Source organism: Pristiophorus japonicus, chromosome 22, assembly GCF_044704955.1.
Source record: "Pristiophorus japonicus isolate sPriJap1 chromosome 22, sPriJap1.hap1, whole genome shotgun sequence".
Taxonomy (NCBI): Eukaryota; Metazoa; Chordata; class Chondrichthyes; family Pristiophoridae; genus Pristiophorus; species Pristiophorus japonicus.
In genome coordinates, this window is record NC_091998.1 from 14,038,409 (window position 1) to 14,065,997 (window position 27,589).

The 27,589-nt window shown below is 42.4% G+C and overlaps 1 protein-coding gene across 5 annotated transcripts in view; it reads left to right on the forward strand.

Annotated features, from left to right (window-relative positions):
• Positions 1 to 27,589, forward strand: part of parga (poly (ADP-ribose) glycohydrolase a) — a 179,411-nt gene that overhangs the window by 68,699 nt on the left and 83,123 nt on the right. For all 5 annotated transcript variants that reach the window (XM_070865649.1, XM_070865647.1, XM_070865648.1 and 2 more), the window contains one exon: positions 13,640 to 13,732. In XM_070865649.1, the coding sequence (XP_070721750.1) occupies positions 13,640 to 13,732 (93 nt within the window). The remainder of the gene's footprint in view (positions 1 to 13,639; positions 13,733 to 27,589) is intronic.

Consider the following 27,589-nt stretch of genomic DNA (forward strand, 5'->3'; position numbering starts at 1 on the left):
CAACATTCTTATTTACTACACACCTGCAAGGCTCAAGCCCAGAAGATCCGAAATCTGGAAATACCCAAACCTTGGCCCAGGCGTTTCTGGATTCGGGACATCAGATTTCTGTTCCAAAAACGGGAATGGCCTCGGTCCCGAGGTCTCCGGATTTCGGAGGTTGTACCTATACTTCGTAATTCATGCAATAAACATATTTGAGTTCCTGTGCGGTGTTCTATTGCTTTGACAAATGTGTTTTGAGTTTTATGTTCATTGGTTAAAAGATTTAAATAAACTTTAGCTGTGTAGTGAGGTTTTGGGCTGGTCCAAGTTTTCCTTCTGCCCTGAGTTAGAACTAGAGAATACTTTAGTTTTGTAATCGTCCTTGTGATATCTTCAGTTGGATGATGCTGGAAGAATGAAGCACTGTGTGCCAATTAATTGTTTTATTTTGGTGGTGATTTTATGTAAATAATTTATGGAGGCCTTTATACTGCCGCAGTTGCCTAGATTCAAGACGGTTTTGGATGTGAAGTGATATGAAAGTCGAATCACTCCAATGTGGATCAGGCACTGACTGAATTTCGGAGTGCTTCTCCAGGAGGTGTCTCCCATCAGTTTCAGTTCATGCTTGGGGCAGTATTATGTAGACCATAAGAACATAAGAAAATAAGAAAGAGGAGCAGGAGTAGGCCATTTGGCCCCTCGAGCTTGCTCCGCCATTTAATATGATCATGGACTCAGCTCCACTTCCTTGCCCACTCCCCATAACCCTTTATTCCCTTGTCGCTCAAAAGTCTGTCCATCTCCGCCTTAAATATATTCAATGACACAGCCTCCACAGCTCTCTGGGGCAGAGAAATCCACAGATTTACAACCCACTGAGCGAGGAAGTTCCTCCTCATCTCTGTTTTAAATGGGTGGCCCCCTATTCTGAGACTATGTCCCCTAGTTTTAGTTTCCCCTATGAATGGAAATATCCTCTCTACATCCACCTTGTCGAGCCCCCTCATTATCTTGTATGTTTCGATAAGATCACCTCTCATCCTTCTAAACTCCAATGAGTACAGGCCCAACCTACTCAACCTATCTTGATAAGTCAACTCCCTCATTTCCGGAATCAACCTAGTGAACCTTTTCTGAACTGTATCCAATGCGAGTATATCCTTCCTTAAATACGGAGACCAAAACTGTATGCAGTGCTCTAGTACAAGGATGCATTTCAAAATTCCCAGCCAATGCTTTGAACCACTGCTCTAACATTAGAATTAGCCATCTGAACAGATATGTACCTTGCTCCATTATCACTGGCCCCAGTGTGACCTGTGGCAAGGCACGGTCATGTTTGCCAGTTGCATATTGCATTCCACAGATACTGGTATGAAACCAGCAGCTGCAAACAAAGGCATATTATCGCTTTGTTCAAATTTTATTAAGTGGGTGGTTTCATAATTTGTTTACAGATGACCGTTCAGTTATTCTTTGTCAGCTTTTTATTTAGTGGTATTGATGTGACAGAACGCTCAGCTGCAGTTATTGGGCAGGAGTTGCGACAGTTACAGATAGCAATCGCTGGTGTTTAGCATAAGCTCGCCGCTTTTTCTTCTTTCCTAGTGCTCAGTGATTTGGAGAAAAGCTGTTTCTGTTTGTCAATTATGGAATAAATCATCTTTCGTTTGATAGTACAATAGCAAAGCAAATCAAATGTCAATATTTTAAGTCAGATATCCAGGCCAAAGCTTCCGGTGTAACAGCGTGGATGTCTTGTAGGCTGCCTGCGCATTTTCTCTGAGGGCAGTGCTCAATGCTGTGGTCCACGATTTGATTAAGAGCTCCACAGACGTATGATGGAGATGCATTAATCTTCCATCAATGGAGAAGGTGGCAGCATCTGCCGTGACCAGTTTTGAGGCGGTTGATAGTTGTCCACTGTTTGCGAGGCAGGTTTGATCCTTCAGGTTATGCTGTGGGGTCCTCTATAAGGAATCCATTCCGTATGTCACAGTTCTTCCAAGCATTTTGCCATCAGTCATCAAGGAAGAGGGGAGATTGCTGAAGGGCTTTGGCAACAGTCCAAAATGGCCTAGATTTGAGAAGGGTTGGTGGTAGGTTGTTCAAGTTCGCCTGGATCAGCATGTCTTTGCTGGTGTAGCAGTTGTATTCTCTGGAAACTGCATACTTGCGCCGTAGGTGTGGTGGTGCGATGTTTGCAAGCACGGGCAGCCAAGATATTGGTATTGATAAAAGCGTGCTGGTGATAATTCCATAGTAGAATTCAGCTGGACATCAATGGATTTGACAAGAGGACTCTATAGCCATGCCAGAGAGCAGTTCTCCACTGTAGAGTACACCAGGGCGAGTGCTGCCGTACGGAGGGTTTGAGCATCTGCTCCCCATTTGGATTCAGCGAATTTCTGGATCAAGTTGACCCTACTCTCTAGTTTCTTCCCAAGGTTCTGGAGATGTTGTCTATATGACCGTGTGCGATCAAGCGTGACTCCTAAATAGGAGTTTTTTTTGGCATGGTTCACCTCTGCTGCAAAAGGAGACTTTCAAAGCTTGGTTTGCTTGATGGGTGTTGAGGTGGAATGTCGAATAAATGAAAGATCAGTGTTTTAAAATATCATAGAATGGCAAAAGGCCATTTTAGGCCATTTAAGCTTGTTCCACTCACAGGCTATGCTGTATCATAGCCTGTACTTGACCCATTTACACTTGAGTACAGATTTTGCACAATTGCTCCTTGCTTTTCTCCTCTTTACTTCCTGCCATTAATTGAAAATCTTAATATTTACTTAACCTTATCTTTGATCTGATTCATTTCTAATTGGTTGCATAACATTAACATTGCAAAAACAATCCCCCTCCCTACCTGTGGGCCACGTTTCCCTCCAGGCCCTTTACCACCCCGTGTTTTAACACCACCCGCCCGTTTTGGACCCACAGACCGAGACGAAGCTGGCGTGCAGCAGGCGACGGCAAGACTTCCTGCCGTGTAGGAGTGGAAGACGAAGCTGGCTGTCTTCCGAGTCAAGAGGAAGTGTATCCTCCGCACTGGCTTGAGTGCTTGGGGTTGAACTTAGACCCAACACGACACATTGGGGTGCAGCGCCGTGTCCATCGAGCAGCGCATGCCGAAAGGCATTGGTGGCGGTGGTCTGTTCTCTGATTCCCCCTCCAGGGTCTGCCGTGCTAACTCCATTTGCATAGCAGATACATTGAAAAAGTTAGAGGAGAACTGATTGAACCCCTGGGGAAGCTCGCGACCGTCTCCGTGCACAGGGAGATCAAGCACTTTGCCTGCCTGTCTGAGGTAGGCGATTTCTGACCTCGCTGACCCGGGCTCTGTGGGGTCGGCGTGCGCAATATGATGCGTCTTGGTGTTGCCGGCTGCACACCGCTTGGTCCAGGTGCCTCTTCGATCTCCATTGAGATGGCCGCAGGTTCATCTCTTCCCCCCCCCCCCCCCCCAGCTACTGGTGGTGCTCCTCCTCTTCCTCCACGAGCTCAGTGGTGCTCAGAATGTTCTCCAGCTCCTCCTCCTGCTCTTCAGCAGGTGGTGGTGCAGGTGCTGGTTGCACCTCGACCAGCCTCTCAGGATGACAAGAACACAAATGACCTTATTACAGAGCTTATTAGAACATAACAGTGCACATTAACGAGAGACGTTACATATCAATACATTTCACTACTCCAGAAAGCTGTAGCGGCTGCATCTCCTGCCTCTTATGCACAAAGGCTGCATGCATGACATGACATTTATATATTGCATTATAATTACAGGACATTACATTACTCACGCGACACATAGCTGGGCTCCGCCAGACCACGGGTGGTGACCGAACTGGTTTCGTGGCCCACGAGCACGGTTGCACGCTCCTCCCGGTCGGCCAGCAGTTGAAGCTGAGCAGAGGCCCCCCTGCCCCCGATACGCCTCTGCTCAGCCCTATTGAGTGATATCTTCTTCTGCAAACGAGAAAAGAGGATAGCATAAGCTAATTGACTAGGTAGTACCATGGAGTCACAACAGTTTAAAATGTTACATGCTACATCTTGACACATATACATCTCTTTATACTGCAGCAGCAAGAGTAAAGCTCCCTCCACACTCCCAGGGCAGCTACAGCATGGAGTTACATACAGAGTAAAGCTCCCTCCACACTCCCAGGGCAGCTGCAGCATGGGGTTACATTTCCTCCACACTGTCCCATACCTAGTCCCAGGTTCAGAGCCCTGTCCGGATCTTAACATGTAGTTTATGTAAAACATTTATGACTGGACAAATTAAATTCAATACAGGAGATTCATTATTCTAATTAAAATTTGTATCAGTACAATATAAAATGCAACTTACTCTTGCTGTAGCTACCAAGCTATTCCAGCGTTTCCAACACTGGTCCAATCCCCTCGCCTCATGGGATGTGGAGGACACCACCGCAGCGATCTCTGTCCAAATTTTTCTATAAAATCGGGGTGGGGGTTTCCCGTGTGCACCCAGAGTCAGTTTGCCCTAACTGGAATGGACCTCGTTAACTAGGGCCTCATTGGCCTCATCACTAAAGGGCTTCGCCTCTTCCTCTCCCCCTCAGCTTCTTGATGCGTTTGCGACATTTTATATAACTTTTATAATCTTTTATAAAGTTTTTCTGTTGATCTCTGCTCTCTATCTCTACTCTTTCGTCTCTGCCTTCCACCTCTCTCTATCCTCTCTCACTCTCTCTCTCTCTCTCTCTCTCTCTCTCTCTCTCTCTGCTCCTCCCTGTGCCTTCTGCGCATGTGCGGATGACCCCTGACCTTCCGAAACGTGGGAAAACCAGTCACGTAAAAAAAAATCACATGCGCAGTAGGCCATTGCTAGGGAAGCTTTGGCCTTCCACATCGTTGGTCGTTCGATGGGCGATCGTCACATCGCCGACCTTTCGCATCGCCCATTTCACATCGCTGGCCTATCGCCGAGTGGAAAATCAGAATCCAAAAAGTGGTCTATGTCCCAGCGATCAGTAAGGCTGAGACATCGTACATCGCTGGTCCGTCGCCCATTTTTTGGGCGATAGACAGCAAAGTGGAAAGTCTAGCCCCATATCAGCAGCAAATGTTTTCATATTACCAGCAGTGCCATCCATTATATGACTGAACAGTGTGACAAGTCGGGCATTCCTGGGACAGACTCCTGAGGTTTTCAACTTGCCATCATCATCAGCCAGAATGTTTTCTTTCTTTGTTAGCAGCCACATATATTGTAAGGTACCTGAAACTGACACTGTTGAACTGGGATTCAAAATTGTTGTATAATATTTAATACTAACAATGATAATGCAGAATTTAATAGTGAATTTCCCCAAAAAATAATGAATGATATCTTGGAATATTCTTTAATGGCTGTGAAACTTGAAGATCTAAAATTGCACTCGGGAAGAAAAATCTATCAAAAATTGCATTTTTATAAAGTATATGCCATTGAACCTAAGTTAATTATGTTTCATGTGTTTTCTTCAGATTTGAACAAAATGTTCACAAAGAGAAAATGCCAAATGTAATTGGGATGAATATGGCAGTTTTTTAATAGGATGATTTAATGAGTACGTCTTGTCGTGTTTTCCATTATATTTTGTGAAATGAAGTGTGGTTATGGTGTGCAAAAACTCAATACTTTGTAGAATAGGTTTATAACTAAATAATTCGGTGGCATAATTAAATGTAGAAATCATAGTTGCACTTTTGTTCAGCTATCACTTTAAAGTCTCTTCCAGTTTCTAATCAGAAGACATCAGAATAATTCAGGGGCAAAGTTGACAGTTGTGGATGTCTCGCATCACGTTAACACAGTCGAGTTTGTTACCCTGTAAGTAAATAAAGACAGGAAAGGATGCAGTTAATTATTTCCTGCTGGGCCTGTCAGAGTTGAGCCTGTAGGTGAAGGAAGTCTGAGCGGTGTTGAGATTGACAGTTCATCTAAATGACAAGCTATTAAAAAAAACACTATCTTGTCAGCTGTATTGCACCTGATGTCTGCTGTTTAAAGATCTGCTAGTTAATGAATACATCTAATTTGTATTAGTAAAGAAAGCCTGGTTTACAGTACATAAGTGATGAAAGGGACCAATCTCAAAGTGTTGGTCTTGAATAGCAGAAATATTTTTCCCCAATTTGACCTTTACAGCATCATAGCCAAGCCCTATTCTGTTTAAAGTAACAAGCAACAGGGTCCGTGATAATGATAAGGAAAAGACATGCCCAGATAGAAACATAGAAAATAGGTGCAGGAGTAGACCATTCGGCCCTTTGGGCCTGCATCACCATTCAATATGATCATGGCTGATCATGTAACTTTAGTACCCCATTCCGGCTTTCTCTCCATACCCCTTGATCCCTTTAACCGTAAGGGCCACATCTAACTCCCTTTTGAATATCTCTAATGAACTGGCTTCAACAACTTTCTATGGTAGAGAATTCCACAGGTTCACAATTCTCTGAGTGAAGAAGTTTCTCCTCATCTCGGTCCTAAATGGCTTACCCATTATCCTTGGACTGTGACCCCTGGTTCTAGACTTTCCCAACATTGGGAACATTCTTCCTGCATCTAACCTGTCCAATCCCGTCAGAATTTTATATGCTTCTATGAGATCCCCTTTCATTCTTCGAAATTCCAGTGACTATAAGTCTAGTCGATCCAGTCTTTCTTCATATGTCAGTCCTGCCATCCGGGAATTAGTCTGGTGAACCTTCGCTGCAGTCCTTCAATAGCAAGAATGTCCTTCCTCAGATTAGGAGACCAAAACTGTACACAATATTCAAGGTGTGGCCTCACCAAGGCCCTGTACAATTGCAGTAAGACCTCCCTGCTCCTATACTCATCCTCTCGCTATGAAGGCCAACATGCCATTTGCCGCCTTCACCGCCTGCTGTACCTGCATGCCAACTTTCAATGACTGATGTACCATGACACCCAGGTCTCATTGCACCTCCCCTTTTCCTAATCTGTCACCATTCAGATAATATTCTGCCTTCCTGTTTTTGCCACCAAAGTGGATAACCTCACATTTACCTACATTATACTGCATTTGCCCACTCATCTAACCTATCCAAGTCACCCTGCAGCCTCTTAGCATCCTCCTCACACCGCCACCCAGCTTAGTGTCATCTGCAAACTTCTGGATATTACATTCAATTCCTTTGTCTAAATCATTAATGTATATTGTAAATAGCTGGAGTCCCAGTATTGAACCTTGCGGTACCCCACTAGCCACCGCCTGCCATTCTGAAAAGGACCCGTTTATGCCTGCATCTGGGACCTCCACCAGACTTGCAATCCCTCCTGAACTTTTCCTTCCTATCCTCTTGTGCATCTAATTTTCTTTCTCCCTTTATCAGCTATGCCTTTAGTTGACTTGGTCCCATTCTTTGGAACTCCCTCCCTAATCCTCTCCATTTAACTGCCACCTTCTCTTTTGAGACCCTCCTTAAGACTCAACTCTTTGATAAAGCTTTTGGTCACCAATAGCTTGTCCGAGCTATTGATAATGCTTGTGGCCAGCAATAGCTCCTTCTTTGGCTAAGCGTCTATTTTTCCCTTGTGCCCCTGTGAAGCACTTTGGGATGCTTTTCCACATTACAGATGCTGTATAAATGTAAATTGTTGCTGTTTACGACTGCCCTCTTAAAACTCATGCTGAAGCCTTGAGTCTCGTAACCTCTCTAGGTTTGCATCCATTTCTCACCATGCCTCTGTGAAAACCTGAGAGATTTTTCTATGTTAAGAACACTGTACTATGTTGTAGAAGAATAAGAAATATATTGTAGTTATAGTTTATATGGTTGATGCTTCATCAACCTTTTGCCCAAGACAATTATAAAACCTCAAAATCTTGCTTGGGCTGATATTAGCTGACTTGGCACAGACATCAAATAAGATCTGTATCTTTCTTGATCAGTATTACCAGGCTTAGTAGGAATATATATATGGTATTGTAACTCACCTCCAGTATTCCTAACATTATCTCTTCATGGACATGTGATTAGTCAATAACAACTTACATGTAGGAGAGCATCTTAGAGCATTTTACATTGAATAAGTAGGAGATGGGAAAGATGGAAGGGGAAACTAAAAGCACTTTAGGGTTATGGTAGAAAACTATATTTATTTGCATGTTGTTGAATTTAAATTCTGAAGACTAACATTCATAATGTGTGCCACATTCTCCTACTGTGGTAGCAGTCTTAATGAAAAATATTTAAAAGTATACATTTTTCAAACCTTTTCAGATGTAAAAGCAATATAATGCTGGATTCCATAGTAAATGATAGGCCATCCAAAACGCTTCACACCAAAACACACTAAAAACAGAAAATGCTGGAAATACTCAGCAGGTTAGGCAGCATCTGTGGAGAGAGAAAGAGTTAACGTTTCAGGTCAACCTGAAACGTTAACTCTGTTTCTAACTGAACAGATGGAAGCAAATTCTGTAGTGACTTTCAAAAGAGAATTGGATATATACTTGAAAAGGAAACATTTACAGAGCAATGGGGAAAAGCATGAGAGTGGGACTAATTGGATAGCTCTCTCAAAGAGCCAGCACAGGAAAGATGGGCCCAATGGCCTCCTATATTATAAGATTCTATGATTCTAAGTCCTGGAGAGGCTTGAACTCTCTCAGCCTTCTGACTCCAGTATTCCTTGCGATGAAGACAACAGTGATGATGTGATCTATAATTTGAGTGGTGCATTTCTGAAGGGAGTTTCAGGTTTACGGTTAAGCTTGAGAGTAGTGCTGTGACTTCATTCCAAGATGATTTCTGAGGCTATCAGAGCTTAATAAAAACATTTTAAAAAAGGAAAAGGGGCACACCGAGTGGGACATATAGAAACATACACAAAAAAGATATATTAAGAGAGACTGAGGGAGAAGAAGGTTTCAACAACAATTTTTATCACTATTTTAATGAAGAGAAAAGTTCCAAGATGCTTCAGAGACATAATTTTAAATAATTGAACAAGCCAAAGTAGGAGCTGTTTGAGAGGTGACCAAAGCTTTGTTGGAGATGGGTTTTAAGGAGGGTCTTAAAAGTGAAGAGTGAGGAAGAAAGACTGAGGGAATTCCAACTCTCAAGGCCTCGGCAGTCTGAAGGCAGGCTGTCAATCATGGAACAAAGGGAGAGGTGGATGAACAAAAGGCCAGTGGAATGGAGAATTTGGGCGGGGGTAGGCAGTAATGAGGAGGTTAGAGGTAAGGAGGAATTGAAACACAAGAATGAGAACTTTAAATCTTAGGGACCGGGAGCCAATGTAGGTCAGCGAGGACAGTGTTGATGGGTGAGCAAGACTCGATGTGTGATTAAATACCGATAGCAGAAGTTTTAAAAAGTTAGTTGCTCATGGAGGGAATTCTGCAACAAAATCATTTGACATCATACAACACCTGTTTTTTTTTGATGAAAAACGTACACAAATTTCTCATATCTATGTATTTTTAAGAATAGACATATGGGGCCGAAATTCAGGGTTGAGTGACCGCCGCGATGCAGTTGATGGGCCGCCCCGACCCAAATTCAGCTCGGGGATTTTTTGGCCTGTCCTCACTTCCGCCCCGCTGCTGCCGACCGCTGCAAACGTGCCATCAAAGTGTGCCACGCTGATCTTCTGCACCTCCAGCACACTCCGCCACAGATTTACCTGATAAATCCTAGCTCCCCCGCGCGGTTCCCCCGACAGCTTTTTCTGTCAGTGCACCTTGTTCTGTGTGTGTGTGTGCGACATAGCAGCGCGGCGACCCTTCAAGGGGAGGGCGCACTGTCGCGGCTGCCATGTTTTTATTTTTGCCGGCCAACTTCCCGATCGGACGGCCAATTATTGCCCCGGGTTCGGCCGGGCCACCATCTGGCAGCCTGGTACACCCTCTTGGGTGCCAGACCGCTGGCCCGGCTGAAACCCTCCCCGGTGTCCCAGTGGTCGAAGATAAATAATCGGCAAATCTCTCCCCTTTAACAGAGGGGAGAGACGCAGTGACGTCAGCACCGCTCCGCCGCCGAGTGAAAGCGGCGGAGACTCAATGCCGCCCCAACTTCCGCCCCTTACCAGAACTTACCGCCTCACTTCCGCCCCACATTATGACCGACTTCCGGTCCGACGCTAAAAAAAGTTCAAAGTGCAGAAAATCGCTCGGAAGGCTGCCTCATTGCACTCGGCGATAAAAACAGGTAAAAAAATTCGTAGATACGCCAGCTTTCTGGCATGCCTGAATTTTGGCCCCACTGACTCTTGTATTGATGGCCTGTTTGGCACAATCTTATTGTTTTTCAATTTCTTGAATTATGAATAGTTTTGTACTTTAGTGTGCAATCGCAAATTAATATAATGCAGATTTATTATTACTTCAAATGTCGGTACTTTTTTGACAAAAACGTTGGTTCTGTAATTATACTCTGCATCTGATACCCCCAAATTCTCTCCAATTTCAACTATTCTTTGTTCAGGGATGTTCCTGTGCCAAAAATATACTTTTCCTGCTTTCCACAGGAGATGGGGATAACAAGGATATGCTCAGTTCACTGCTACTCTTACATGTGATTTGCTTTACCAAGGGAAATTCTGCTGTACTGGCTGTACTGTGCCATTTAAGCTATTTAATCTTTGGGGGAATATGTTTTGCCCTAACGCTCAGTAACAATGCGACGATGGAGGAATATTTCCATTATGCACTAGGTATGGTGAAATCATAATGCATGGTTATGATTTTGCTACCCCTGGTGCACAGAGGAAACCTTCCCTTATATACTTCATAAGCACACATTTGAAGATGCGCCACAGTATAGCACTTACTGAGAAAATCTTAAGACAGTAAAAAGCTTCTGTGGCAGCTTTTTATTTATTTTCCTCAGTATGGCTAAAATCAAGTGACACAAATGTCAATCTTGCTTCAGGTGAACCTTTCTGAATAAGAATTGATCTTAATGAGTCTCTTATGTGCTGTGCAAAATAAATCAGAATTGTTAGGAACTTGCACCAAATTGGTTGATGTTGAAAATTAAATTTATATGTTGGTCTTCAAACATATTATTTGTGTAAAACAGCTGTCAACTACGGTTGGTCATTAAGTTCTTGAAAGCAATAACTATGTGTTTTGAAATACAAATTGAAAGTTAATAAATGAAATCTTATGGTTTCTCTTTTTCTCTAAAGGAACATTTTAACCTTTTTGAGAAAGGTGTCCAGTGTCAGTCTCAGTTTTGATATTGAATTACGAAGCAGTCTGGGGAGTTGTCACAAAGAAATGCTGTCTCTTTAGTGATGGTTTTGGCTCTCAGTAGAAAAAGATGAATGATAACAATACATTTTTTAAATACGCTTGTCAGCTTTGCTCCTCAGCGAAAGGAAAGAGATGGTTCAGCTAAAATTCAGATGTTGATTTGCAGTCCACAAGATAAACGGAGGGTCAAGGACTGACAAGTTTATTTTCAGTGGAGCTGCTTCTTCGGAATAGCGTTTACTTGGGGCATACCTGATTACAAATTTGACTTGAAATATGTAGAACTTAACAGTTCAAAGAGCTTCATTCAGTCCATTGTCAATGGCTGTCAAAGTAACTCAACCATGTCAGCTTATCGGTGTGGATAAATAAAATACTGTAAATCTGCACCTTTATGTACACACTGGTATTAAAACTGCCTTTTTTACTTGATTACTGCTTCTCCTTTGTGATGTATGGAAATGTCCATGGTCATGTGACAGGTCTTGGTTTACTTGATTTGATACGTTGTCAGGGTTTGATTTAAACCTGCTAGGTCTGCTGCCTCAGCGCCTTCTCATCTAGTCCCGTCAGGGGTACTCATTCATTACCCACACTAGAACAGTTTTATAGTGACAAGCAGTCATTAGTTATGACAGTATTTAGTCAAGCCTCTTTGTGGCAATATAAATGTTCACTTTACTAAATTGCTAGTCAAGGCTGTCTGCCCAGGAAGTTGCCGTCCTCCAACTAAATCAAGCCATTTGCATGTCTTCGCTGCCTCCATTTAATCAACATCCTGTGAGCCAGCCGTGATGAAATTACTCAGTGATTGATTGCTCTGACATGTCCTAGCCAATATCTCTGTAAATCAATACTTGTGCAAGTCAGAGCTCTGAATATTTTTGTTTCAGATTTAATACAGAGATGGCCACTTCCTTATTCTTATTTATTTGGCTATAACCCAAGTATTATTGTATGCAAGAACTTTGTACTGAGGCTTTTCTTCTAGTTTCTCAATTCTGTTAACTTTGTAAAGAAACGAGGATTGCTGTATCTGTGCAACACTGAAGCAGATTTGTAATGATTCTGTTTTGAAAAGTGGAGTATGTTGAACATCTTTCGGTTTGGGCAAAACAAAAGGATGTTCTCTTTTGCCCTTTGAATAACACAAGAAATATGCATTCTACCTGATCAAGCTTTGTTTAATATTCAGAGTGAGTTTTGTATTGATGAGCCTGTTGCCATTATCATACTTCGAGTGACAAACCTGTAAAGTAGGAGAGAGATTTAGTATTCCGAGGATTAATGATTATGCGGGATAGTGCCTGTGTCATGCAGTATATAGAAGCTGCTGACAGGTGCCAGAAATCGGTCCTGCAGAAACTATTAGCCAACGACAGCCTGCATCTTTTGGCCACAGGCTGAAGGCTGATTGCCTTTTCTCGCATGGCATTTATCAGGAGTTGACAGTAGTAGTGAGAAATGGGTCAGCTGGGTCAAATGTCATGTTTGTATAGCTGTGGTTGCCGAGAACTTTGTTTCTTTGGTTTGAGAATTGTCAGATACTAATAGCTGAAGAGTGACAAGCTATTGACTGCAATCACTGGGGTAATATATAGTAGTACAGTATTAAAATGCATAAATAATATGACAGGTGTAATTTATTTTGACAAGTTTTGGACTAGTCTGAAGAAAGTGAGCTTTACTCTGTTTAATTTTGTGGAAAAACTGTTTTATTCACTCTCCCCACTCTGGGTCTCTATCTCTCATGCATCATCTCGTGCAGTTGAGTTTGCAAACTGCTTTCAAATATTCACGTGTCCCTCTCTGAAACAAATGTCTGGGACTAGTGTGAGAGCAGCCTAGGTTGTTGCTTTTGATCATTTTTGTTGGCCCCACCAATGTTCTTGTTAAGCAGCTGCGCAGCGGGCTCGAGGTCCCACACAGGCCGCTTGCCAGTTTCACAATGCAAAAAAACGTCCTACGTAAACCCATAGAGATTAAGTGCAGATTGGCAGCCCCAATGTTCAGTGTTGGGTGCATTGAGTACTGTTGAAGTTTTATCAGTCAAAAATCATCATCTTAATAATGAAACATTATTTGAAAGTATAGTAGACCATTAGTAGCCCTTACAAATAATGAGTTATTTCAAGTTTCATGGAATATGGTAAGGATGTTTTTATTTAAAATAGTTAACTACCCTTTCTAATCCTTTAACACCTCTTAGTTCACGCAGTATTAGTGTAATTCCATGGCAATAATTTTATTGTTTATGATGGTAATGTAATGTACTATGTGATGGATATGTGCATGCTTTTAATTAAAACGTGCCTTTAATACTATTTGCCCCAGGGCACTACAGTACTGGTGCACAGGACAGGGGTTCAATTATTCCAACAAGTTCGTAAATTTTTTATTAACTTTATTTGTAGGATTTAAACGAAGTTGAAACACAGCACCTTCTGCAGTCCCTTTTGCCCGAGATGGCCGAACTGGCTCTACGACTACCAGCTGTTTGCACGCAGGTAGGTAACAAAACTCGGCGAGGCTTGAAGTTTCATTTCTTGAAGCCTGCACAAATTCATGTAAACTATAAATAATAGAAGGCTGTTGGGCCTGGGTAATATTTTTTCTAAACTGTCATTATTACCCCTTTGTACTGTCCTTAATTTGAAAAGATAATTAAGAATAGCAGCACACACCTTAATGAGAGACAGTATGGTAGTAGAAAGCGAAAGAGGCTTTTAAGGTGGCTAACAAATCAGTTGCTTTTTAAAAATATAATCCTGCCCAAAAGTGGGAACAATCTTCAGCAGTGAGATAGTAACTAATGTGGATGACTCGGTGTTATATACATCAGGTATAGTATATTTAAACAACAAGTGGACCCCACAGACTGGCATCCGACTGCTGAAATCACTGTTATATTTGTCTGGTCAACTCCACCCGGGGCTGAGGAATTTTGTTGGAGGCAGACGAAAGGGAGCTTGAGGGCAACGCAAAGGGAACTTTACTCTGCATCCAACCGTGCTCTAGCTGATCTGGGAATACTTCGTGCTCACAGTGAATGTTTAAAATGGAGTGGACCATTGCCCGGCACATAATGAGCACAAAAAAAACACACAAAAGATCCGGTTAACTGATTAGTGATTTATGTGAGTTGCAATTCAGGGAAAATAACCAACAGAAGTTATGTGTAAATATATATAAATTCCAGAGCTAACAGCAAATATTTTGAATTCCAGCAACTAATTTAACACTCCAGTATTAAAGTGTTTTAAATCTGAAATATTATTTAAGTTATCAGTTGGCCACTCTTGCTATCTGTGTTCAAGCACCACCGCAAACTTGGCTGGCATTTCAGTGCAGTACAAAGAGAGCTGCCATTGTCGAATGAGACATTAAACCAAAGCCCAGCCTGCTTGATCAGATGGGCAGGAAAGATCTCATTGCACTATTCAAAGAAGAACAGCAAGTTCTTTTGATGCATTGTACAGTATTTTTCCTTCAACAACAAATTAATTGGACATTCATTTATTTGCTGTTTGTGAGTTGCAATTCATAAATTGGTTGCTGTGCTTGTCAATATAATAACGACTCAAACATAATTTATCGGCTATTAAGTGCTTTGGGTCATCCTGAGAATGTGATGAGGTGCTCTATAAATGAAAGTATATTCTTCTTTCTTTAATGATCAAAATTGCTTTTCTGTTTATTTGGCAAATTAACAGTTTGGTTTCTATATTCAATTAAATAGATTGCAATGCAAAAGGCCTTTATGGCACGAATTGTGTTTAAATGTATAGCAGCAGTTTCACAAAAGAAATGGACTCGTCACTGAAATTTAGGTAGAATATCACAGCACAGGGACTACCAAGAATGCTACATAGAAAAAAATATTAGGTGCAGACATAACATTTTGAGTCCTAACAAAGTATGTTTCAGTTTTATAGATGCATTTAGCAGTATAAAAGAGAATAACACTTTTACAGCGGATATGAGATGATACTGAATGTAGTGGTTATGCCATGCTCTGAAGTTAAATAATGTGATCAAATGACCTTGATTCAATGGTCATTTCCTTTGCTTTACCACATTTTACCTGTCTGTCTGTCTTTCCCCACATATTACATACAGATGTAAAAAAACAATCAGTCCCACCAGTTTAGCCAGAAGTTTAATTCTGCCAGCATGTTGAGACTGACTTACTGGGTCAGACAGAGACACTGATTTGACGTTAGTGAAAAGCTGTGCCATTGAACACTTTGAAAGCATTGTCCTTTTGTTCTTTCTTTGGTGCTGATCTCGAGTGGACATTAATTCCCTGAACCAGTGTCTGGTAAGTACACAGCCATACTTGACTGCTGCTGTCTTGGCGAATTGATGTCCCCTCAAGATTGTCAGCCTTTTCCTTCATGGGTGACGATCTCTATTCTTTGAGACCAGCAACTCACTGACTCTGTTTGTTCCTGATTTCAGCTGAGCGTAAGTCAGTGATTGCAACTGACCTGATGCATCTTGGTCTCTTGAGGGCGGTCTCAGCATGGGTCCAGTTGGGAATGTTGGGTAAAAACTGAAATTTGCTGCTAATGGGACTTTATTCTTTCAAAATTTGTACTTTGAGAAGATGAAAGGAGAAAATACTGAACAGCACTTTTGTTTTTTAAAATTGCTTTGAATTAATCACTGCTAAATGTATTGAGTTTGACTATGAGTTATCTGTTTTGGATTTATTTTTATGTGTAGTCAGCTTTTTGTGTTGAATGCAACAATTTTATGAATAAAAGTCACATTCAATACATAAATGATATTTGTCAAATAGATCATTGCCAGCAAGAGGACTAAAAATAAATTACTAATTTATTATTAAGAGGAAGAACTACTTCATAACAGTGTTTAGTTATAGAGGAATAGGAAGTGATCACTTTTTCAGACAGGGAGACTTTATTTATATAGCACCTTATCACACACATCTCAAACAGTTGACAAGCAATGAAATGGTATCCAACTAATCTGCAACTGAAACATGTCAAATAGACACAAAGACTGAGCCATTTAAATACTGTTTTACTTTTGAAAGAGGTGAACTTTTTATGTCTGATTTCAATGCTAGGAATGGAATGATTTTCTACTTTCTGAACCTAGCATCTGTGTTCAGCATTTTCACATGAGGTTTATCGTAGGTCAAGTACATGGTAAAGCTAGCTCTGCTCTGTTCCAATCATATTTCTCAGTCCCAGTCTTGCAGATCACCAACTGTATCTGCGTGACATTTCCATTTCTCTCACCAGCCATTCTTGTGTTCTCCGAGTGATGCTGTCAATTTGGTACAAAATCATGGACAGTTTTTTTTATTGTGAAGTGGAACCAGACAGGACAAGCTCATTTCACTTGGGGGTGACCTTGCAACCTTCAGAATGTGCTATTCCATCAGTGTGGGCTGGATTATAACATGGGTTCAAGATGGATGAAAGGACAGTGTTCTAACCAATGCATTATCCAGTTCACCATCAGATAACCCAGTTGAAAAAAAACAACAGGAGAAAATATATATCTTTTAAATTGTATGGCATTATAGAAGGAATTTGTAACACGTCTGTGGAGGGTTTTATGCTGCTTATTTAAAAATGGATTTACCAAGAAAGTACAATGTCTGGTTATTCCAGTCTGGCTTGATTCGCTGAATGCTGTGGTTACAAATTATCTATGAAGTAAGATTGTCAGGGGTAAGAAGGTGGAGTGAAAGGCTTGAATATTTGAGAGTAAGTGTAATATACAGGGAAGTGTGGAATATGAAATGTAAGAATGTGCACTGATAATGATGGGAATCACCCCCAGGCCCTGTTACAGCAGACTTGCAACCAAATGAGTTTAACGTTCTTTATCTCTATCTTTGTCCTTGGTTTCTTCGCCATTCTGTTCAATAACAGAAAATGCTGGAAACACACCGCATATTAGTCAATATCTATATAGAGAACAGGCAAGTTTATTATTAGGAGTGGACCCTTTCTTTAAAAAAAAAAAAAATTCTGTTCAACTAGGATTTTTGGGGGGAGTGGGGAAGAAAGATGAAAGTTTGAGCCAAGGGCGATTGTGCAATCATTGGCATTGTTGCTTTTACTGCTATCTAACATTAGGTGCACTTGTATCGGGGCATATTGGCACTCCATTTTTCCTTGTTTTCAAATGGGACCATTTGCAATAGTGTTCCACTTGGAGACCTTTATGTAGAGCTCATACAGTTCATTAGCAACATTATTTTGGATGCTCAATTGACAGGTACTGTTGTTCAAAACCGTAGCCATCTGCTTGGGAGAAAGGTACACTTGGTCCTTCATTTTCAAGCATTGTGAAATTACTGTTAGAGTGTTAAAAAGACAAGCCTGAAGACTCTGTGCCTCAATGCGAGGAGTATTCGTAATAAGGTGGATGAATTAACTGAGCAGACAGCTATTAATGATTATCATATAATTGGGATTACGGAGACATGGCTCCAGGGTGACCAAGACTGGGAACACAACATCCAGGGGCATTCAACATTCAGGAAGGATAGACAGAAAGGAAAAGGAGGTGGGGTAGCGCTACTGGTTAAAGAGGAAATTAGTGCAATAGTAAGAAAGGACATTAGCTTGGATGATGTGGAATCTGCATGGGTAGAGCTGCGGAATACCAAAAGGCAGAAAACGCTAGTGGGAGTTGTGTACAGACCACCAAACAATAGTAGTGAGGTTGGGGATGGCATTAAACAAGAAATTAGGGTTGCGTGCAATAAAGGTACAGCAGTTATCATGGGCGACTTTAATCTACATATAGATTGGGCTAACCAAGCTGGTAGCAATGCGGTGGAGGAGGATTTCCTGGAGTGTATTAGGGATGGCTTTCTAGACCAATATGTCGAGGAACCAACTAGAGAGCTGGCCATCCTAGACTGGGTGTTGTGTAATGAGAGGACTAATTAGCAATCTTGTTGTGCGAGGCCCCCTGGAAGAAGAGTGACCATAATATGGTAGAATTCTTTATTAAGATGGAGAGTGACATCGTTAATTCAGAGACTAGGATCCTGAACTTAAGGAAAGGTAACTTCGATGGTATGAGACATGAATTGGCTAGGATAGACTGGCAAATGATACTTAAAGGGTTGACAGCGGATAGGCAATGGCAGACATTTATAGATTACATGAATGAACTTCAACAATTATACATCCCTGTCTGGAGTAAAAATAAAACGGGGAAGGTAGCTCAACCGTAGCTCACAAGGGAATTAGGGATAGTGTTAAATCCAAGGAAGAGGCATATCGGCCCCAAGTTTCCACACGCGGCAAAACAGGCGCCTCTCCGAGCTGGGCGCCCGTTTTTCGCGCTTAAAACGGCGCCTGAAAAGAAACGCGCTATTTTCGAGCGCTTTGCAGCTCGATGTCTGCTTGGCGCGGCGCCCAGGGGGCGGAGCCTACCACTCGCGCCAATTTTGTAAGTAGGAGGGGGCGGGTACAATTTAAATGAGTTTTTTTTTTGTGCCGGCAACCCTGCACGTGCACGTTGGAGCGTTCGCGCACGCGCAGTCTGAAGGAAACATTGGCACACGGCCATTTTAAAAAGTGCTGCAGAAAAAGTGAAAATTTGTTTATTGAACCCTTGCACAGGCTTGTATTTTAATTTTCTTGATATTTCTGTGTGTGAGGGTGAGGGAGTGCATTCTGTAATTAAAGATAGACTGTGATAAAAGGGACACATGCACTTGTTTGAGACTATTCAAATTCTTTGTAGCTGTTCAATTTTTAACATTTTTTAATAAAACCACATTGCCCTTCCATGATCAGCACTGAGGCTTCTTGCAGCTTTCTCCCCCCGCCGTCGGTCCCGACGGCAAACGGCTTGCCTCAAGTAATGAGGCTTCCTGCAGCCTTCTCCCTCCCTTTCCCCCCCGGCCGTCGGGAACGGCTGCCTCAAGTAATGAGGCTTCCTGCAACCTCCTCCCTGCCTCCCCCCGCCGTCGGTCGGTCCCGACAGCAAACCGCTGCCTGAAAGGCCTGCCTGAAGCACTTTCACACAGGTAGGAACATGGTTTATTTAATCTTTCCAAATTTTTATTCAGGTTGGATTTATTTGTATAGTATTTGTATAAGTATAACTAAGGATTTATTGTAGAATATAATGACTTCCCTTCCCCCCCCCCTCCCCCCCCCCCACCTCGTTCCCGACGCCTAATTTGTAACCTGTGCCTGATTTTTTTAATGTGTAGACAAGGTTTTTTCAAGCCTACAAAAATCTTCACTTGCTCTATTCTAAGTTAGTTTGGAGTACGTTTTCACTGTGGAAACTTTCAAATCAGGCATCAGTGGCCGGACGCGCCCCCTTTTGAAAAAAAAATTCTGTTCAAAAGTGAAACTGTTCTACCTGACTAGAACTGCAGAAAACTTAAATGTGGAGAATTCCGATTTCTAAGATACTCCGTTCTCCACCAGTTGCTCCTAAAAATCAGGAGCAAATCATGTGGAAACTTGGGGCCTTAAATTGGCCAGAAAAAGCAGCAAACCTGAGGACTGGGAGAAATTTAGAATTCAGCAGAGGAGGACAAAGGGTCTAATTAGGAGGAGGAAAACAATGAGAGGAAGCTTGCAGGGAACATAAAAACTGACTGCAAAAGTTTCTATAGATATATGAAGAGAAAAATATTAGTGAAGACCAACGTAGGTCCTTTACAGTCAGAAGATGGGGAGGGTGGGGAAAGGAGAAGGGGGAGGGAGGCTGAGACTTCGGGCAGGGACCGTCCCCAGCACCAGATTTACAGGTAGGTGGCGTGGCGTTGGGTCGGGTTGGGATCGTGGGTCGGGTCGGGGGGGTGATGGGAGGGAGGGGTGGAGAGGGAGGTCGGGGGGAGGGAGGGAGGGAGGTCAGGTCGGGTCCAGTCCGGGGGCGGGGTGGGTTGGGGGGGAAGCAGGAGTCGGGTCGGGTCCGGGGACGGGGGGGAGCGGGTGTCGGGTCGGGTCTTTGGGGGGGGGTGGGAGCAGGAAAGCAGGAGCTGGGCGTGGGAGGAGCCTTATGCACGCAGCCCCTGTGAGGCCATTGGGCCAGGGCTAGGGGCTGCGTGCTTCGGCCCCTCCCACACAGTTTTTGGGCGCCTGGAGCTACTGCACATGCGCGCCCACTGTAGCGTGCATGTGCAGAGGTCCCGGCACTGTTTTCAGCGCAGGGACCTGGCTCCGCCCCCTATAGCTCGTGCTGCACTGCGCCGAGCTGGAGAATCTGGAAGTTTTTTTTAGGCGCACTTTGTGGCGCGAAAAACGGGCGTCCAGGTCGGGACTGCGCCGTTCTAGGCGCGGCTCGAAACTTGGGCCCATAGAACGGTTAGCCTGACATCGGTGGTGGGGAAAATGTTGGGATCAATTATTAAAGATGAAATAGCAGCGCATTTGGAAAGCGGTGACAGGATCGATCCAAGTCAGCATGGATTTATGAAAAGGAAATCATGCTTGATAAATCTTCTAGAATTTTTTCAGGATGTAATTAGTAAAGTGGACAAGAGAGAACTAAACTAGTGGATGTGGTGTATTTGGACTTTCAAAAGGCTTTTGACAAGGTCCCACACAAGAGAGTGCAAAATTAAAGCACATGGTTTTGGGGGCAATGTATTGACGTGGATAGAGAACTGGTTGACAGACAGGAAGCAGAGAGTCTGAATAAACGGGTCCTTTTCAGAATGGCAGGCAGTGACCAGTGAGTTGCCGCCAGTGTTCAGTGCTGGGACCCTAACAATTTACAATATACATCAATGATTTAGACAAAGTAATTGAATGTAATATCTCCAAGTTTGCAGATGACACTAAGCTGGGTGGTGGTGTGAGCTGTGAGGAAGATGCTAAGAGGTTGCAGGATGACTTGGACAAGTTAGGTGAGTGGGCAAATGCATTGCAGATGCAGTATAATGTGGATAAATGTGAGGTTATCCACTTTGGTGGCAAAAACAGGAAGACAATATTATCTGAATGGTGACAGATTAGGAAAAGGGGAGGTGCAATGGGACCTGGGTGTCATGGTTCATCAGTCATTGAAGTTTGGCATGCAGGTACAGCAGGCGGTGAAGAAGGCAAATGGCATGTTGGCCTTCATAGCTAGAGGATTTGGGTACAGGAGCAGGAAGGCCTTACTGCAGTTGTACAGAGCCCTTGGTGAGGCCACACCTGGAATATTGTGTTCAGTTTTGGTCTAATCTGAGGAAGGACGTTCTTGCTATTGAGGGAGTACAGCGAAGGTTCACCAGATTGATTCCCGGGATGACAGGACTGACATATGAGAAGAGACTGGATCAACTGGGCTTGTATCCACTAGAGTTTAGAAGAATGAGAGGGGATCTCATAGAAACATATAAAATTCTGACGGGACGGGACAGGTTAGATACAGTAAGAATGTTCCCAATGTTGGGGAAGTCCAGAACCAGGGGTCACAGTCTAAGAATAAGATGTAAGCCATTTAGGACAAAGATGAGAAGAAACATCTTCTCTCAGAGAGTTGTTAACCTGTGGAATTCCCTACCGCAGAAAGTTGTTGAGGCCAGTTTGTTAGATTATATTCAAGAGGGAGTTAGATATGGCCCTTTATGGCCAAAGGGATCAAGGGTATGGAGAGAAAGCAGGAAAGGGGTACTGAGGTGAATGATCAGCCATGATCTTATTGAATGGTGGTGCAAGTTCGAAGGGCCGAATGGCCTACTCCTGCACTTATTTTCTATGTATCTATGTTTACTGGGAAATGGAGGGTTTGACTTTAAATTTTATATCTTTATAAAATATGTATCCTGGATTAAATGCAAAAATGTCCAGTTCAACAAAGTTTTCTTTTTAATTCTAAAACTTCAGCTTTAGATTCAACTGCGCATTTGAAAATAGGAGAAAATAAATGTTTAAAAATTAAACAGCATTGTAGAAGGAATTTGCAAAATGTCTGGGGAGGTCCCTTGTATCCTTCAGGGCTACTTGACACTATTAGAAGTAAAATTAAAGGAATACATTTGTTATGTCATCACTTAAATCTTAAAAGCAGACCTGTACAGATTCAGGCAGAGCCATTCTGCCTTGCCTTAAGCTCATTTGACTGTTTGGTTCAATTACTAAATTAAAAATTAACAAGATTACCATTTTCATTATTAATCCTTTAAGAGAAGCAGATCCATCACTATCCACTGATGTGCATTAAACTGCTGTCAAAGGGCAGGTCTAGTAAGATTACGTACGTTTTTATAGAGCAGCGCTACTATAACTTTTACATCATTTTGCTGGATAATGCCTTCCATTAAAGTGCTGTTTTTATCTAACATGATGGTGAAGCTCTTTGTAGGATAAATGTCAGAATCCAGATTTGAGGTAACAAGGGTGTTGTAGTGGTTCTTTAGTGCTTATGACCGATCACAGGTTTAATAAGACAGAAAATTGAATGCCTAAGTGTGGATCAATAAAGATGCTGTGCATTCTTCACGGCTGATTGGAATCTGTTGGTGATTGCCAAGGACTTAATGTGGAGATTAATGATTAGCTGATACCAAGTGCACTTATGTACTTTGTTCTGGCTGAGGACTGTAAATCAACCAGTTGATACTGTGGAAAAATAATTGTTTTTAGTCATTCTGAACTAATTTATAGTTTCTGCCAATGTTCAAAAAAGATGGACTTTTTGTATTCTTGAAATCTCCTGTATGCCTTTCTATAGGGTGCATCCATTCATGATTATGGCCTAAATTCAGTTCAGATCTTTTTTTAAAAAAAAATCTTGATGCCTTCTATTAATTTCATTGAATTATTTGCTTGGGAGAACATTTAATCACATTCCACTTCCATAGCTTTTATTTTACTTTATTGCTAGTGTTAGTCTTTCGCATGTTAAAATTCAACACTATAGAGAGCAAACTTACCAGTTTTTTTTTTTGTTTTATTTTTCCTCCAATTTTCTCCTCGACTGCTGAAGATACTGACCCATGCTGAGATAAGTTTCTGCAGCCGACTTTAGATGTCTCATCCAAATACTGTTCTTTGTGCATGAGCTCAGATAGTGAGTATTAAAAGTGTTTCAACCATGGAGAGCAGAATGGCCGAAGGTGAGGAGGTCCTTACCCGACATCCATACTTGAGTGTTATACAGTGGGGGGGCGATCACTTAAGAATTTTTGCTGTGTTTTATCCCCTTTCCCGGAAACTCTGCGGCTAACTATAGTAGCTGGGCTTATTTGGTGGGCACTCTCGTTTCTTGGTCAGAAGGATGAGGGTTTGAGCCGCATACCAGAGTTGATGAGCCCATAATCTAGGCTGATACTCCAGTGCAGTATTGAGGGGAGTACTGCAGAATACATAGATTCTTCCGATGAGATTTGAAACTGAGGCCCCATCTGCCTATTTGGTAGTTCATGTGCAAGTTAAAGATGCCATGGACCACTCAAAGAGTAAGAAGTTCGCTTGGGTTCCTTGCCAACATTTGTACCTCAACAAAACACAGGTTAACTGGTTGTTCATCTTGTGACTATAGGATGTTGCTTGTGCAGAATGGCTACCACGTTTGCCTACATAAATACAGTTGCTGCTCTTCAAATTAATTAATTATCTGCAGAAATGCAAGGATTTTTTTTAAGTGTCCCGAATGCCACTGCTGACTGAGATCAATAAATTCCACACGGGAGCTTAGATATGGTATCTGGACATTCAAAAAGCCTTTGACAAGATACCCCACTATTGGAAAAGATTAAGGGGTATGGAATATGGGGAAGGATAGTAAGCTGGATTAAAAATTGGTTAGAAGGCAGAAAAGAGAGAGTCGGAGTTGAGGGTATTTTTTCAGAGTGGTTAGAAATGGATAGTGGTGTTCCACAGGGTTTAGTCCTGGGGCCACTATCAATGATTTGGATAGAGGTCTAGAGGGAGTGGTGCTGAAATTTGCAGATATTACCATAATAAAAGGTATAATTTATTCTTTAGAAAACCAAAGGAAGCTGTAAAGAGATATTGAGAAGAATGGGGAAAAAAGCTAAAAAGTGGCAGATGGAATTCAGTGTGAGGTGATGCATTTTGGTAAAGAAATAACAGCAATAATTATATTCCGAATTGAAGTATACTCCGTGCTGTGGAACAGCAGAGGAATTTGATGATACACATGTGCAGGATTTTAAAAACAGCTTATTTTGTCCCTAATAATGGTTTCCAATAACTTCCCCACCATCAACGTTAGGCAGACTGGTCTTTAGTCTCCTGGTTTATCCCTCTCGCCTTTCTTGAATAGTAGTGTAACATTAGCAACCCTGAGTCCTCCGGCACTACTCCTGTATCCAATGAGAATTGAAAGATTGTGACCAATGCCTCTGCCATTTCTACATATGCTTCTTTCAGGAACCTAGGATGCATTCCATCTGGACCAGGTGACTTACCAACTTTCAGTAATACTAAACATTTTAGTACATCTTCTCTATCTATTATTATCCTGTCCATAACTGCCCTCTCTTTTAGTGTAACCTTCATATCATCCACTTCCTTTGTGAAGTATTTGTAAAGTACTCATTTAATACTTTTGCCATGATCTCTGCCTCTACATGAAGATTTCCCTTTGTGTCCTTAATAGGCGCAAACTTTTTCTGAGCTAACCACTTACATTATATATGTTTATAAAATGTTTTAGGGTTCAATTTAATGTTGCCTGATAATCTTTCCTCGTAACACCTCTGCCTCCCATAATTAACTTTTTCAATTCCCTCCTGTATCAATTGGAGAGGAACGGAAGGTAACGTAAGTTTGGTATTTTTTCAACGGTCATGGTATATTATAGGAACTTTAAAGTGCTGAGGGGTCCTTTCGGTAGACCATTAATTTGATTGTGGAAATGTCTGAGAAAGCTGTTTGTTTGTCTGAGACCTGGTATTCCAAAAAACTTCCTCTCAGTTTCTCCCTTCACTAATAATTACATTTTAATCTGGAGCATGCTTGAAATGTTGGTGCTCTACTTCTAACCAGCTGCTTGACTGTGATGATTTATTTTTCAAGATTTTTCCGACAGATTAAAGTGACTTGAACGGATATGGCAAACATCTGGTTTAGCCGCTCACCGTCAGATCTGGCCGGACCACACAAAGCAGTATCGGGTCCTGCTCTCGTCTGCCAAATTTGCTCACTATTCCAGAATCATTCTAGAATGCCGATTAAATCCTGGCTTCTATTCTCCATTACTAACCATCTTCTTAAACCCTTCTCCCCAGTCTCCACACTCATCTCCGACAATAAGTGTGAGGAGCTCATGGACGACTTTGTCTCTAAGATTGAGACCATCCATTCAGCTGCCTCTTCCCTTCCGTCCCCTAGCTCACCGGGCCAAACTTCCTCTAAGGATGCCCCCTGCTGTAGCCCTGACATTACATCTTTCTCCAGTTTCTCCATGATCTCCCCTCATGACCTTGCCGAGCTGATCTTGTCTATGAGACCCATTTCCTGCTCCCTTGACCCTATTCCACCAAATTGCTGACCACCTGACTTCTTTTTCTGGCTCCCATGTTCGCTGACATTGTTAACGATTCTGTCTCCTCTGGTACTGTCCCCCTCTCCATCAAATCTGCCGTCATCACCCATCTCCTCAAATAAACAACCCTTGACACCCCGTCTCTCCCTCCCCCCCATCCCCCCCCCCCCCCCCCCCCCGCAGTCTGCATACTATCGCCCCATCTCCAATCTCCCTTTCCTCTCCAAAGTCCTTGAGTGTGTTGTTGCCTCCCAAGTCCGTGCCCATCTTTCCTGCAACTCCATGTTTGAATCCCTCCAATCTGGTTACCATGCCTGTCACAGTACCAAAACGGCTCTCATCAAAGTCACAAATGACATTCTTTGTAACTGTTATAAATGCAAACTATTCCTCCTCGTCCTTCTTGGCTTATCTGCAGCCTTTCACACGGTTAACCACGCTATTCTTTTCCAATGCCTCTCCATCGTCGTCCAGCTGATTGGGACTGCACTCATTCCATTCTTATCTAATCGTAGCCAGAGAATCGCCTACACCGGCTCCTCTTCCCGCTCCTGCATCATTAGCTCTGGTGTACCCCAAGGATCTATCCTTGGCCTCATCCTATTTCTCATCTATATGTTGCCCCTTGGCGACATGATCCAAAAACACAGCGTTAGTTTCCCCACATGTACACTGATGACAACCAGCTCTACCTCACCACCAATACTCTCGACTACCCACGGTCTCTAAATTATCAGACTGTTTGTCAGACTTCCAGTGCTGGATGAGCAGAAATCTTCGCCAATTAAATATTGGAAAGACCGAAGCCATTGTTTTCGGTCCGCGCCACAAACTGCGTTCCCTAGGCATTGACCTTATCCCTCTCCCCAACTTCTGTCTGAGGCTGAACCACACTGTTCGCAACCTTGGTGTCATATTTCACCCTGAAATAAGCATTCAGCCACAGATCCGCAGCATAACTAAGACCACCTATTTCCACCTCCATAACATCGCCTATCTCCACCCTTGCCTCAGCTCATCCACTGCTGAAACCCTCATCCATGCCTTTTTGTTACCTCGAGACTTGACTATTCCAACGCACTTCTGGATGGCCTCCCACATTCTACCCTACGTAAACTTGAGGTGATTCAGAACTTGGCTGCCCATGTCCTAACTCACACCAAGTCCCGCTCACCCATCACTGACCTATATTGGCTCCCGGTTAACAATGCCTCGATTTCAAAATTCTCATGCTTGTTTTCAAATCCCTCCATGGACTTGCTTCTCCCTATCTCTGTAACCTCCTTCAGCCCCACAACCCCCCGAGATGTCTGCACTCCTCTAATTCTGCCTTCTTGAGCATCCCTGATTATAATCGCTCAACCAATGGCGGCTGTGCCTCCTGTTGCCTGGGCCCCAAGCTCTGGAACTCCCTGCCTAAACCTCTCTGCCTCGCTACCTCTTTTTCCTCCTTTAAGGTGCTCCTTTAAACCTACCTCTTTGGCCAAGCTTTTGGTCACCTTCATTTCTCCTTATGTGGTCCGGTGTCATATTTTTTTGTCTCATAATAGTCTGTGAAGCACCTTGGGACATTTCACTATGTTAAAGGTGCTATATAAATACAAATTATTATTGTTGTTAACTTACTATATTATAGAATTGAAAACCTCTTCAAGTACTCTTATTAGAATAAATAGTGTTTGTAACAGACTTGCAGGAACAGTCATCTGATCTATACTGATACATTTTTAATGTAATTAATAAAGTTAACAGCATGAAAAATTACTTTGACATCAGTTAAGCATCCTCATAGGATATAAATATAGTTTCAATTAATTATAATTGATATTTACTCGAGTTTTGCTCAATTTCTAGATTCAGTAAGGTACATCAAAATATTATTTGTGTGCTTGGAATATCTT